We start from the raw sequence: 14,860 nt of genomic DNA on the forward strand, positions 1-14,860 counted from the left end.
CCATGCCCAATTTATATATTATTGGGGAGCAGGTGTGGCAACATGAAATGAGGTTAAATAAAAGAATTAATATGTTACATGTAAAACTCCCAGAAGTGTGCTTGGCATGCATTAAAATATTCAGTAAATGATAGTAATCATCATTGCAGTGCTTGGTTCCCACTATAACTCTCTGAGGTTGGAATTAAAATAACCCATTTGTCAAATACAAAAGCTGAGACTCTTTGTAGGGCCGCGATCTCCCCTAGGCCGCCTCAGCTAGAAATGGCCTGGTCTGGCCCAAACCCCACAAGCAGGTCCAATATAAATACAATTGTGTTACCTGAAGGTATTTCTCATTAATCAGAAAAACAGAGTCTGCTAGTGCCTTTAGTCATGAATGTATCAACTGTTCTGGGTAAGCAACATCTGACTTAACCCAAAAAAACCCTCACCTCTTCAGAACTCTGAAGAGGCCTGCCAAAGGTAGTGCTCTCAGACCCCGAGGGCAGATGGTGTTAAAAGTGAGGGGAAATTGATGTTCGCAAGTCTCAACCCTTCCAATTACACTGCAGATGAGTGCTAAATCCACTGACACATAGCCACAGCTCGGAAGGAAGCGTGCACCCCATATTTAACGTCTGGTCCTTTAAGGCAAGCTCTGTGACCCCAGACTTCTAATTTGTCATCCTTCCTCTCAACAGAAAACAAGCCTGGAGTTTTATATTGACATCCACGCCCACTCCACCATGATGAATGGCTTCATGTACGGCAACATCTTTGAAGATGAGGAACGATTCCAGAGGCAGGCCATTTTCCCCAAGCTCCTCTGCCAGAATGCTGAGGATTTCTCCTACGTAGGTCAAGAGTTCTTTCTCAGCAGCCCCCACCCAGCTCCCTCCCTTTCCTCTTCACTCAGCTCAGTTGGTTTAACAGTCTCAGAACGCCAGCTCCATGCCAAGCTCTGTGTGGGTGATAAAGATAGAGGTGAACAAGCCACGCCCATGTCCTCAAGCAGCTCCTCACCAGTCAGGGGGGAGAGTCTTGGAAAAGGCAGCACCTGGTCTTTCTGAGGAGCTGGGATTTGTTCAGTTGATGTGACCCCAGCATTAGCAAGAGAAGGGACTCACCAAGCACCCACCACACGCTGGCCCCTGCCCCGGGGTCTGGGGTCTACTTTCTCCTCATCCAGCTCTTTTAGTAGGAGCCTCACCCCTTGCTGAAGAGGGTCGTGTGCCCACCACGCTCTCCCTCCGTGACCGCTGCTGGGTCTCGATTTCTTTGTCAGTAATTTGTGGGTGATCACGTTCTGCCTTGCCCGCATCATAGCTTCCTGCGGGGACAAAGGTAGTAATAGGTGGAAGAGGAGTTTGCAGACAGTGAAGACCTCAGCAGACCCCAGAGACTGGCTGTTACTACCCACCCCACATGCTGAGGAAGACTCAGCAGTGAGAATAATTTGCAGCGAAAAGCAGTACTGGAAAAGGGCAAGGAGAGAACATAAGGAGGAGAATCAGCGTGTGGTGTGGGGACATGGGAGAGCGTTTTTGCACATTTTCCTTTGTTTTGATACTAAATCTCTGAGGCCTGTTACTTCCATGTGGCCAGAGGGGGAGAGTCCCACAAAGGTCACAGCAATCTCTGAAGTTGATGAGCTGAAAACTTCCCTGCCCATTGCTCCAGGCCTGGACGTTAGTGGAGATGATGAATTTCTCCATGAAGTAAGATGCACTTTGAATCCCAGAAGTTTTGAATGCCAGGCCAGGAAAGGAACTGGCTCAGTCTTCTCTTTGTTCACCCAAGAGACACCTATGGCCCAGAGAAGTCACTCAGCATTTGGTCGCAGAATCAAAGCAGGTGGCTCCCCATTTGCATCTCGGGGGTAGAAACAGCACGCTTGTTTCTGTAGGCATCTACGGGATGGCCAGCCCCAGGCTTTTTGAAACCACTGCAGTTTCAGAGCAGACTGTGGTCTCCTGGTCCACATTCCCCAAGAGGCTGGGCCACAGGCCTCAGAGACCCTCACAGGGGTGAGGTTCCTGGGGCAAACAAAAGGGGCACAGTCTAGGAGCTTTTTTTCCAGCCTTGCCTATTGATGTTCCTGTACTGCAGCCACCTTAAGGGCTCAAGGCTAGGGTCAAGGTCATCTGTCATCATCCAGTCTCTGTCTCCCTCTTCTCTGACCCTCAGTACCCGACTCTAAAATGACTTCCCTGCATGGACTTCAAGATGTGACATTCTCATTTTCTGACCCCTTTCTTTATCTCAGAATTCACACACACACACACACACACACACACACACACACACACACACACACACACGATTTCTCTTCCTTTAAATGTATCTCTAAATACCTGCTTTGTTTTGCTATTGTCTTTCTCCCTCTTTTCCTTCTTCTCTTATACCCTGCTTCACAAGACACACATTCTCTCATTAAAACCACAGTCTCTTTATTTACTTTGATCTTCACGGGTTAGCACAGATGCCCCCTTTAACCACAGATGAGTCACCCTCACAGTTCCATGGAAGAGATGTTATTATCATCTCCACTTTACAGATGAGGAAACTGAGGCTAAACCAAAGAAGGCAAGTTGCCTAACCTCTCGCACATTTTTGAACAGAGGCCTTGAGATGCCAACCTGCTTTTTCTGTCCTCTCTCTGTCCACCACGATGGGTGAGGCCAACACCCTAGTGGAGAAATAGCCATGATCCCTACCCTCTGGTGATGGTGGGCTGGAGTTCAGCTGCCCCTCATGGAGAGAGAGCATTGTGAAGGAGTGTCGGGGCATCTGGAGTCACTCGATCCTCGGTTCAAATCTGCTCTATCACTTGCTTGCTCCATCTCTGTGAGCCTCGTTGTCTCACCCAGAGGGGCAAAGCTGCAACACCTCCGTCAAGGGGTTATTTTGAAGCATAAATGAGATGCCATGTGGGAAACAACATTATAAAGTTGAAAGCCCTGCCCAAATTTTCATTTTGATTATCATCATAGTATCATCGCTCCTTGTTCTCTGTCTGCTTTCCCTTGTTCTATCTGTCCCCATTTTGATTCCCACAAATATTTGTTAAATGGCAGTTACTATCCAAAGTTGCATGCTTTCTTTTAATTCTGTTTGTTTATTTCATCAGTCCCCACAATAATCCTGTGACGTGTGATTAACATCCCACTTTTCAGATGAGGAAGCTGAGGCCTGGATATGTTGTAAGATTTCCTCAAGCTCTGATAGCCAGCAGGTGCCTGGCCCTGATTCTCTCCTCCCTGCTTTGTCTTTCCCAGTCCAGCACATCCTTTAACCGGGATGCTGTGAAAGCAGGAACCGGACGTCGCTTCCTCGGTGGGCTACTGGACCACACTTCCTATTGCTACACCCTGGAGGTCTCCTTCTATAGCTACATCATCGGAGGTACCACGGCCGCTGTGCCCTACACTGAGGAAGCCTGTATCCTTGCGAGTCCCCCCGGCCCTGGGCCAGCCCCGCATCCTGCAGAGAGTACCCGGGTCTGGCAAGATTTAATGAGCAGATCAGGAATCTGGTCTCCAGCTCAGTGAGGGCTGACACTCGGGGGTGAGGATGGAGGCTGTTCTGCTTGTGGCACCTTTGGATTGTCCTGTTTGGCCCTTGCCCTTGTAATGGACACCCCCCTTCCCAGCTGCCTCTGCTATGGCCTCATGCTACTCCCATCTCTGTCTCCCCTCCACGCCGTCATGAGGGAGTGAGTCTTCTGCCATCTAAGGTATGTAAGCACACAGGCTGGAGGACCATCCCCCGGGTTGCTGAGGAAGACCTGGGTGGTCTTGACTCCTCCTTCTAACGCTGAACATGTAAAACTATACCTTCTCTTTTCACCTTCTGTCTTTTTATACTCTTGTCTTCTTTCTCTTCTCTCTGCTCACCAGTTTTCCTTGTACCCATTTTTCTCCCCTTGTCTTCTCTCCTTCTAGCTCTATCTTCTGTGTTTTTATGTCCCCTCCCTCCTGGCTTCTCTCTTCTCTCCAACCTCCTGTCCTCTCTTTCTCTCCCCGTGCCTCCTCTCTGTCTGCCCTGCCCTCCTTCCCATCCTCTGCACATCTTTCTCTCTGCTTTGGCATTTCCTTCACCAAACTGCTTTTCCTCTCAACGTCGTCATAAAATTTCTCCAAAGTCCCCCACGCTTGTTGTAATGAAACTGGAGGTTACTTTCTAGCTTGCTTGACTTTCTAGGGATTATTTAGTCATTCTAGTTTCCTGGGCGTTGATTTTAATATCAAGGTCATTGCATGAGGATTGTGACAGATTGTGATAGTTTTTGTGTTCCTTTATCCTCTTGGTTTTGGACTGACCCATTTCTCCTCTCCTAACACTGAGTTTTCTTAGGGAAAGAATTACAGTTGATGGAGGAGAGAGGAAATGGATGATATTAACTCTCTCTCTCCCTCCCTCTCTCTCTCTCTCTCTCTCTCTCTCTCTCTCTATATATATATATATATATATATATATATATATATATATATATATATATTCTCTCTCCCCAGAAGTAGAAGTGTTCCTTTTAGCCTTTTTCAACCTTGGTAAGTGTTTCTGGAATTCCTGCCATACTCTGTACAGGAAAACCTCCCTTCTGGTGGGGGCATGACTCTGGACTAGTCCACCCAGTCATTTGCAGCCTGGTGGTTCTGGAGGTCCAGTTCCCTTGCTGAGTACATGGAGGCAGGGTGATGGCCCCCAACAGAAGGGTGAGCAGTAGGTAGACCAGGTGTTAGAGCAGTGTTCCAGATCCAGCAGAACATTGAAGAGATGATGATAAGAACTGAGAGTCCCCCTCCCTCCAGGCACCAAGCCTGAGACAGTCATCTTGAAATCTGCTTTAATAACTACTTGGCCTAGCAAGGCCAAAGGAGTAGGCTCTGCTGTGAGGCAGAGGACCCTGACCACCTCTATGTGCCACACTGTCCCTCCCCCGTCCCCGACACTTGATGTGTGGCCATGACTTCTCTGGGACCTGCATACACCGATGGGTGGCATTCCACACTGCACCTGCTTTGCTCTCCCCTAATGTTGAGGGAGTTACCTGGAAGAAGCATTTGAGCATGCACGCCAGAGGGGATCCCACATGCTTATTCACATAGGGATAGGGCCATAGGTCCCTCCAGGGGAGACATGCACTTAGTCTGTGGTTGATTTCTGATGTCAGAGGTGCTTTCTTAGCACCTCACCCACTTTTGTGTTGGAAGTAAATGCGTTTCTTCGTAGAATGCCACTCCCTTGGCCTAGGCCCAGATTTCCTCCTCAACTCCCAGTCCTCATTCATCAAAATAAACAAACGGTCAGTACGTACCAGGAATCCTATGAGGCACCCAGGGTAAAATACTCAACAAAAAGCCATGGTTCCAACTCACAGAGCTCTCGGTCTACTTGGGGAGACAGAAAAGGAAAGAGGCAATTCTAATAGGTATGGTAAGTTCTGTAATAGAGGAGTTCCAGAGCATCATGGGAAAATTTCCTGTGACAAATCCGTATGACTGTCTGCCATAAGCCAGGGTAAGTTCTAGGCTCGGTGGATGTAGCAGTGAACATGCTAAAGACAAAAATGTCTTCATATGGAGGGTAAAAGGAGACTCAAGCACAATTTTGGTAGGTCAAGGAAGGCTTCCCGGTGGAAATGACATCTAAGCTGAGTTTTTAAGATTGAGTAGAAATTAGCCAGATTGGGTTGGGGTGGATTACTGGAGGGAGGACGTGGCAGACAGAGGGGAGGAAGGACACGGAAGACAGAGGGGAGGAAAGGAGGTGTGTAGGAGGTAGGAAGTGGTCCTGAATGGCTGAAGGACTTTGGATGCAGGAGATGACATTGAAGTGGCGGGCTGTGAGGAATTGGAACTTGAACATGAAGACAATGGAGAGCAATAGAAGGGTTTCACACCTTCTACGGGTGTGGAAAGCCTGTATATGTGGAAAGCCTTCTATATGGTGGAAAGCCTCTCTGGCCACAGTGGGAAGGACAGATTAGAGGGGGCAAGACTGGGGGCAAGGACACTCAGAGGAGGCTGTTCTGACAATCCAGGGGGAGATGAGTCAAGCCTAAACCTGGGGGCTGCTGGGGAGTCTGTAGAACAGGGAACTCCATACATATGGATTTGGTAAGTGATGGGATGAGGGTGTCAGTGGGGAGCAGGAGCTAGTGATGGGAAGGAGTCCAGGGTGGACAGCGAGGTGGTGCACGTGGCACACAAGCTTAGCAGACCAGAATGCCATCGGAGCTGCCTTGCCTTGTTCCATCACCTGGAGAGAAGAGGAGGAACCAGGACTTGCACCAGGGAGGCCAGGCCCATTCATCACATGAGAGTGACTTAACCTTGTTCTTGTTTGAAATGCATGTTTCCTCTCATAATAGAGGGAGACTTGAGGCAGACAGATTTTGATTTTTGTTGGCTACTGGCTCTGTGTCCCAATCACAGAGAAATTACATGGTCTGATGGAGATGGCAGTTATGGTCTGGGAGGAAGTCCTCCAGACCTGGACTGTGATGACAGCACCAGCATCATCCCAGAGAGCGCCCTTCAGCAAGTCCTGTACCCTCCACAAGGTGAGCCTGTCCCCTTCATAGAGGGACCATGAACCTTCGCTCTCCTAATCCCTGCTATGGGAATTAAATAGAGACAGTCATGAAAAATGGGGCATTGAGCAAAAAGCAGACTTTCAACTGAAACAAATCTGGGTTTGAATCCTGGCTCAGCCACTTGCTAGATGTGTCACCTTGGGCAAGTTTCATCATCTGTGTGGACCTCAGTGGCCTCATCTGTAATGGGAGGACATAGCACCAAACCTCACTGAGTTGCAAGTTGTTAAAATGAAGTAATGTATGTGAGTCGGCACCATCAGCTTTCAATATTAAGTGACTGTCGGTTAAAACATCCAAAAGGTGTATGTGACCATGAATGAGGACCTACATTCATGTGAAGAAGGGGCTGCTGGAACAACAGGCCATGGCCCTGTTGGTAGGGTTCATGGGACAAAGGGTCTTGGTAGAGTCACCACAATGGAGGGCCTTGGCCTCACAGCACCAGCTGGCTCTCGGAGCGGGGATGTGTAGTTCGCATGGTGGGGTTTTCACGTCTGCACCCCAGAGCAGCCCTTCTCGCGCTGGGGTACGCAGAGGACATGTTAGTTATCCAGGGCACGCTGGGTGAGAGGAAGGCCAGTGAAGGACTCAGGGCGGAGGGAATCCTGAGGGATATTGCACTCGGGCCCACAGTCGCGTCCACCTCTCCGCCCACCAGAACATATGTATCTGTCAGTTTAATTTTTCTCCCTGGAAAAGCACCAGCTAAACATTATCAGGGACTTGTTCTCCAACTTTCCTTCTCCACTCCATCCGGGAAATGCAACAACGGACACAGTCACTGGTGCTTCCCTCGCTGTGTGACCTTGGGCTGCTTATCTCACCACTCTGCGCTTATTTCCCCATTTGTAAGGAAAGAATAGTGATAACACTCTGCAAGGTTCTTGAGAGAGTGAAATGATGCCATGTACCTCCAATCCACAGGCACTGCCTGGCACATGATATGTACTCAACAGATGTTCCTTCTGCCCCGACTTTTCTCACCCCCATAAGGACTGCATAGCTTTCCTCTTACTGGGTGAGTCTTCAACCTGATCATCTGGCTCAGAAGCCAGCATCCGGGGTTTGAATGCTGACTCTACCACCATTACTAGGGGAACCCTGAGCAAGCCCTGCCTTTTCTTAGCCTCGGTGTCTGATACTTCAACCTGTCAGAGCTGTAGAATGACATCATGGGTGGACTTGATCTCAACCGTCGTCCCGTCTGGCTCTGATATTCTAAGATTTTTTTCTGATTCTGAAATCAAAAATTTTATAATCCCATGCTTAGATGAACTTATAAAATCAAGAATACACAATTCTGTTGTTTGGCGAGTCTAAAGATGGAGTGATCCTGTGAGCATAAGTGTTCAGTCTAATAGGGAAAATCAGTACAAAGGTGTCTTGGATAGCCGGTCAAGCTAAGCCCATAGCTACTTTCATTCTTTTAGTTAAGGGGCTCTTAACTGAGGCGCTTCTGGATGGGCTTCAAGAAAAGTCTATGAACTGTCTACAGTTTATGCAAAACTGTGAGTAAAGATGCACAGTTCATTTTCTGGAAGGAAGACTCATGGCTTTTAACAGAATCTAAAAGGGAGACATCCTCAGAGGCTTCTGCCCTGGCTGATGGTCTCCATCCATGTGTCTGATGTAGGAGTCCTGCGCATCAGTTCTGCTTTGCATCATTCTAGCTAAGGGCCTTAACCCAGTTATTTAACCACTCTGAACCTCAGTTTCTTCATCTGTAAAGTGAGGATAACAATTATTTGCTTCACAGAGTTGTTTTGAGGGCTAAATGGAAGAATGCAGATAAATCACTGGGCACACACTCAGTGCCGTTAAATATCAGTTCCCTTGCCTTTCCTTCCCGTGGTTTGTTGTTTTTGTTGTTGTTGTGAAATGATAAATTCTGGAGAATTTTGGACCATTCTTCAACAAACCTTATTTACAATTTATTGGCCTGCCAAGTAATAAATATACTCTGTTCCAACAATTAAAAAAAGAAAAAGGAGAAGAGAGAGAGAGAGAGAGAGAGAAAGGCTAAACTGGAATCATAAAATAACCCAGAGCTTCTCTAGCCTTTGTTTATGGTCTGGTTACAAGCTACAGGAAATAGCCCTTCAACATAATGGATGAGAAAAATACTGGGAACAGACTTGGGTCCTGAGCAAATTGCTTTCCACATAGGCTTATAGCTCTGGGCACCTTGAAATCAGAAAATGCTGGCTCTGGGAGAAGAGCATGGCTGGTGTGGCCCAGAGAAGATGCAGAAATTTAGAGTTCAGTTAACTGGCTTGGCCTAAATTCAGAGCCTACTATGTGTCTTGCACTGGGTCCTCTGAAGTATGCATCAGACATTCAAGATATCATTTATTTACTTGCCCATCAAACACAACTCATTAGACACTAGAAATAGATGGATAAGGCATGGGCCCTGCATTCAAGGAGAATATAGTTTGGAAGGAGGGAGAAAGGTAGAGACAGCAGTATCAGAGGGTAAACGCTCGGGCAGAGGGGAATTCTGCTGGTCAGGGAAGCATATGGGAGTCACGTAACCCTGCAGGAGTGTAGGGGAGGCAGAGGGGAGAAAGATTTCCTGGAGGAAGAGAAACTAAGGCTCAGACCTTGAGGACAAAAGGTGTGCAGGCAGGAGGGGGATGGGGCAGCGTTCCTGGCAGAGGTAGATGTACAGGGGAGAACCCGGATGCCAGAGAGAGGGTGTGTGTGTCCAAAGTATTGGAGGGTAGTTGGGGCTGTGCCAGAAGCAGCCGGTGATGAGAGAAACCGAGGCAGAGCCAGACGGAGAAGAAAGGAGAAAGATTTGGGAACTATGTAACAGGTACATTGAACAAGCAGTGCCCACAGGGTGTGATTAGAAAGTATTTTTTGCCCCCCACTGACCCTACAATTAGATGGAGATAGATTATAGATCTCAACCTAGATTTATAAAAGCTCTGGCAGGCCCCATGACTTTCTAATAACTCTCAGGAAATTAAAAGGTTTCTAATTAACTCTGGTCACAAAAGCATCTCAGTTCAGCAATGACTACCTCTGGTCCAGTAAAAGCCATCACAGCTCTTCAAAGTAAAAACCACCCCATCCTCTCGCTCAGACTTGTCTCAAACAAGCTCAAGGTGACTTGTGTTTGCTCAGCTTGTCTTACAGCCCTCGCCCCCATCTGGTTAACCCCAGATGGTCAACCCTCTAAGGTTGAGCAGGATGAGGGAGAGGAGGAAGGGAGCAGGAAAGGTCTTGGGTGACTTGTACTCTCTGGAGATGGCATGAGCAAGCCATGCCTTCCCTGGCCCTGGAGTGCCGTTGGTATTGGCAAGTCCATCTGCTCAGGCCAGTTGTTTATGGTCCTTCCTCAGTCCCTGGTGATCTGGTGGTTCACCCCTTTGGGTCACTGTACCCCTCCAGTAGGCCTCTTGTCAGAAGGGGAGCTACAGGTTGCAAAACTGGCTTTCTGGTTTCCCTTTGCAAGTCCTGCCTGGTGGTTTCATCCTCACTTTGAAACATAGTAGCTATAGACTTGGGATCTTGGCTAAAACCAAGAGGAAGACAGTTCCCTTTTAACAACATGTTCCGTATCTAACAGGTAGGATTGAGTATTTTTGGTGATTACTTGGGTGTGGGGGTCAAGGAAGATACCAAATTTTCTTGATTTGAACAATGTGGTAGATGGTGGGGCCGTCACTTAAATTGGAGAAAAGGATTGGGGAGGGGATATTCTGAGCTCTGGGATGAACTGAGTGTAGGGAGCTTGTGTGTCATACACACGGAGAAGTTTAGTAGGCAGATGGCTGTATGAGCCTGAAGTTCTGGAGAGAGGTCTGGGCTTTGGGAAGAGTCACAGTAGATTTTTCTACAAGGTACTGTAGAGTCATAATGAAGGCAGTGATTTTCTTGGCATGCACGGTCAAGGTGGGTTTCTTTTGATGAGTTGGTGAAAAGAATGCTGACCTGAGATCCCCATTCCAGTATGGCCCGCCCCTTCCCTCCCGCATAAAACTGTGTGACCTTAGCTAAATCACTTTATCTCTCTGGCTAAAGCATGATACTAGGTAGAACCTCAGTGAATGCAGAGAAAGAAAGAAAAGAAAGAAAAAGATGAAAGAAAGGAAGGAAGGAAGGAAGGAAGGAAGGAAGGAAGGAAGGAAGGAAGGAAGGAAGAAAAGAAAGAAAGAAAGAGAAATGGAAGCTGACCTCACCAGCATCTGCTAACTGGCTCACTAATAGGACATTCGGTGATATGATCTGTATTGCTCAGAGGAATTATCAGAATATGTATATGTGTGTATCGGGGCTGTTGGGGGAGGTGTGGTGGGGGGAGGCAGATGGCAGATACTGGTTAGATTTTCTTTGATAAGGAGGCTTCATTTTTTTAGGCAGAAGAGTAAGAAGCCATCTGGTCTGACCTGTTGGTTGGCATGTACAAATACCTAGGTACTTCTCAGTTCCTGATTGTCATGCTCAGGGTCAAGCCTTTGTTAAAATTCATAAGCAAAAAATGCTTCAATCAGAGAGCTTTGGGAACAGAAGACTAAACTGGACGGAGGCCTGTGGCTTTCTTTTTCTTCTCCATGCAGATGTGGACCAGAATTTGATCTTTAAACATGAGCGCTTACTGAATGAATGAATGACTAATAGTAGCGGTAGTAATGGTAAAAATAATAACATTGAGATGTGCTTTATGAGTTGGGTCAGGATCCCTGCACTGGAGGACTGGCTTGCCTCTAATTTACCATGTTGGTTTGGGAAGATCTGTTCCCCATTCTGGGTTCAAATTTTCCTATGGTTAGAAGATGAAATTATATGGTTTCTAAATCATTAGCTGGCTGGCTGGATGGGTAGATAGATCAATAGGGATCAATAGATAGATAGGCAGACACAGAAAGAATCATTTGATCTTTGGCCTTTGAAATAAGCACCTCCATTTTACACTCGGGAAATTAAAGCCCAGAAAAGTCAAATAGCATGCCCAGAGTTATTCTCTCAATCCTGCCCGGTAGGCACTGTCTTCCTTTCCTCCCTGCTCTGCAGTTGACCCAGATTCCCTCCATTTCCCGTAGGACAAAAGCCCTTTCCTGAAGCCCACAGAGACAGAGGTTGGGACCTACCAGCCAGCCCTGTCCATCCGCTAGCCCCGCTCTCTCTAACCCTCACCCCTGGTCTTGACCCAGCCGTAATCCCTGATCACCCAAATGCCACGCAAACCCTCCCTCTGTGGCGCCCAAGCTGAGCTACCTTGCCCTTTGAGAGTCTTGCCTGGGCCCTGTAGCCTCCTACATCCACATCAAAGCATGACTCCTCTCCAGGCCTAGAAAACCAAAATGTCATTACCTTCCCCCAGCCTCCCTCATCCCCACAAATGAGGTTTCTAAGGGTTTTATCTGCTGTTGTCAAGTTTATAGCCATAATTCGAAATGCTGTTAATATTACTGACAGCAGAGAGCTATAAATTACAAAGTTGTAAAGTTTCTTTATGGTGATAACTGTCAGCCTTCACCAGCAGCACTGTGAGGGCTCCATGGAAACCAAGTTGATGATAAAGAGAGTTGATACTGTTTCAGGATTATGGCTGTTAGCTGACGGTCAGAAAAATCCTGGCTAGTTCTTAAGTAACTCGAACTTGTTTGTTTATATTCATGGTCATTTGCACACTTATGTGCACACTTACTTGTGTTCCCATCCTCTTGTTTTATGAATGTGGGGAGAGCCCCCAGCGTGGAAGAACTTTATCCAAGATCAGTTCAAACCGTTGCAGAGTTGGGCCTAACTTTGACCAACTCGAAGGACAAAGAGAGGGACCGTGTGCCACATTGTAGGCGTTTAATAAATAATTGTTGAATGGCTGAATGCCTGGAATACTTGGAGGGCTTAGGCAATATTAAGAACGAAGGTGTTAAATAATTTCTGCCTTTAGTATAAAATAAAACGAAAGCAGCTTTGGAAGTACTGATTTGGGGAAATCAGGTTTTCTGTGAAGTAAAATGGTCTAGGCATCTTAATTGACACTATTAAGCTCAATATTAGTCAACAAGGCAAATGTATCAACCACCACATCCACCACACACTGTCCTCCTGCTGCAATTGATGCTGACTGGCTGCATTAACAGAAGCAGAGGTCAGGAGCAAGGAGGTCCCGGCCTTTCTTTGTCCTGCTGCATCACTGACCCCTGGAGTTCCATGGTCATTTCTGGCCCCTACTCTTTGCAGGACATCGAGAAAATGGTACAAGGCCTCTGAAGCACTGCGATGGGAAAGGAAGACAAAACCAGGTTGGCCAGCTGTCCAGGTTTGCCTAGGACCTAGGGGTTTCCTGAGACAGGGGCCTCCCACTGCTAAAACCAAGATAGTCCTAAGCAAACCAAGATGGTCAGTCCCTCTACCCAAAGCTATGACCTGTGAAGAACTTGTCAAGGAATTGGGGATATTTTCCTTGGAAAGAAGACATTTCAAGGCCTTGATTTGGTCAAATTTCTAAGGAGCCATCATGGAGCAGGGAGAGTATACCTGTTCCATGTGACCCTAGAAGTCAGAACAAGAGCCAGTGGGAGGCAGCTTCGTTTTGAACCTCTGTGCGGAAGATGACAGGGTCACACTCATTGAGCATCTCCTGTCTACCAGAGCCTGGCCTGGTTTCTGGGGATGCAGACTCAAGCGGTCATGACCTCTGCCCAGAGAAGTTCCCAGTATGGTGAGGGAGACAGGCAGGAAAGTGCTGTGACGGAGGGGGACACGAGAAGTGGCTAGAGGAGCATCCACCCCAGCCTTGGGGATGCCGGGAGTGGGAGTAAGTGCAGCGAGGAAGGTACCACACAAGGGCCTTGTAAGCCGGGAGAGCAGTGTGTGCCAGGCCCGCTGGGAGAGCTGCTTCCCTGCTTTGCACAAGACCAGGCCTTGTGGTAGGAGGTAAGGGGTGAGAGGCAATGAGGCTAGAGAGGACTGTTGGTGGTTTCAGGGAGAGCGCCATGGCGCATGGGGAGGTCGGTGGCTTGGGGCAGCTGGGGGTAGAGTACAGCCCAGAGCCGTGTCAGCCCCTACCCCTCCAAGTACCACACCCACCCTGCTTTTTTCCCCCACTCTTCTCGTCTGGCTGTGCTCCCTGGGAACTGGATCTGTAAGTGAGTCAGAGGATCCTCTTCTTAATTCCCTGGGGAACCCAGAGTTCCAGCTTCCCAGACTTCCCCATCTGACTAGAGGTTTGGGGATATTTCCCGGTAGCATTGTTGTGTGATGGACAGTGTTCCCATGTGAGATTCATGATCCATGGGCTTTGTTAATCTGGTCTCTGCCACTGACCTGCTGTGTGATCTTGAGCAAATCACTGGCCTTCCCGGATCCCCCTTTCCTATCGGTGAAACTAAGAGTTTGGACAAAGGGCCTCCATCCTCCAGATCTCATTCGAACAGCCTATTGAATCTGGCTCTAACTCATTTATTGAACATCTACTAAGTACCGGACACAGTCATCTCTAGGATTTTGTCCAACCTCTGAGGGCACGGGCCCTTCTCCACAGGACCACCATCCCTCCCTTTCTTCAGGAAGGCCCCAGAACCAGGACCTCACATTTCACTTCCCAAGCAGCAGGCTGCATGCCCAGCAAGACACACTGCCTGTCTGGGGTTTCTTATCCATCAATATTTTCCTCAAGATGATAAATGTCCTGCCAATAAGAGGAGGCAGCTGCCAACTCCGTCTGAGACAAGGGCCTTTAGCTGGGGTTGTGGCCGTGCTTGGCTTGTTGATGCGTCTCAAGAGGCAGGAGGTGGGAGTCGTGACTGGGAGGATGAAAGACTGGACTTGGAGGGAGGAGAGTCAGGACCTGCTCCCCACTATGCAAATTTTGCAGGGAGGCGGTGGAGAGGCAAAAGGAGACGGAGAATGCTTGGATTTCAGTTCAAAGCAAAATAAATTTTCAGTATTTACAGAGCTCCTACAGAATGCGAAGCCCTCCAGTAGACTATCAGGAAGTGGACAGCACTTACCAGTACATTCAGGACAGCACTTCAAGTACATTCAGAGTCATCATCCTGTTTGATCCCCCACGACAACCCAGAGAGATGAGCATTATTATCTGTATTTTATAAACAAGGGAGTTGCATCTTGACCCCGAGTGCCTACCCAAAGCTACAACCAGTTCCCGACTCCAGAAGTCTGCAAAGTGAGGGTCAGGTGGAGGCAGCCTGTCAGGCGGCACAGTCTGTAGGTGGTGGAGCAACGCCCTCCCAGGAGCTTGAATTTGTGTCTTTTGATATGAAATCCAAATCTGATTGCCCCACTAGAGGACACTTT

At 48.0% G+C, this 14,860-nt stretch overlaps 1 protein-coding gene across 7 annotated transcripts in view; it reads left to right on the top strand.

Annotated features, from left to right (window-relative positions):
• The window catches only part of LOC112823825 (AGBL carboxypeptidase 4), a 1,550,619-nt gene that overhangs the window by 1,489,865 nt on the left and 45,894 nt on the right, over nt 1–14,860 (top strand). For all 7 annotated transcript variants that reach the window (XM_073896781.1, XM_073896780.1, XM_073896779.1 and 4 more), the window contains 2 exons: nt 684–836; nt 3,261–3,423. In XM_073896781.1, coding sequence (XP_073752882.1) covers nt 684–836; nt 3,261–3,423 — 316 coding nt within the window. The remainder of the gene's footprint in view (nt 1–683; nt 837–3,260; nt 3,424–14,860) is intronic.

Source organism: Callorhinus ursinus, unplaced genomic scaffold (assembly GCF_003265705.2).
Source record: "Callorhinus ursinus isolate GAN/ISIS: 27379988/994484 unplaced genomic scaffold, GSC_fseal_2.0 scaffold9, whole genome shotgun sequence".
In the NCBI taxonomy this organism is placed as follows: domain Eukaryota; kingdom Metazoa; phylum Chordata; class Mammalia; order Carnivora; family Otariidae; genus Callorhinus; species Callorhinus ursinus.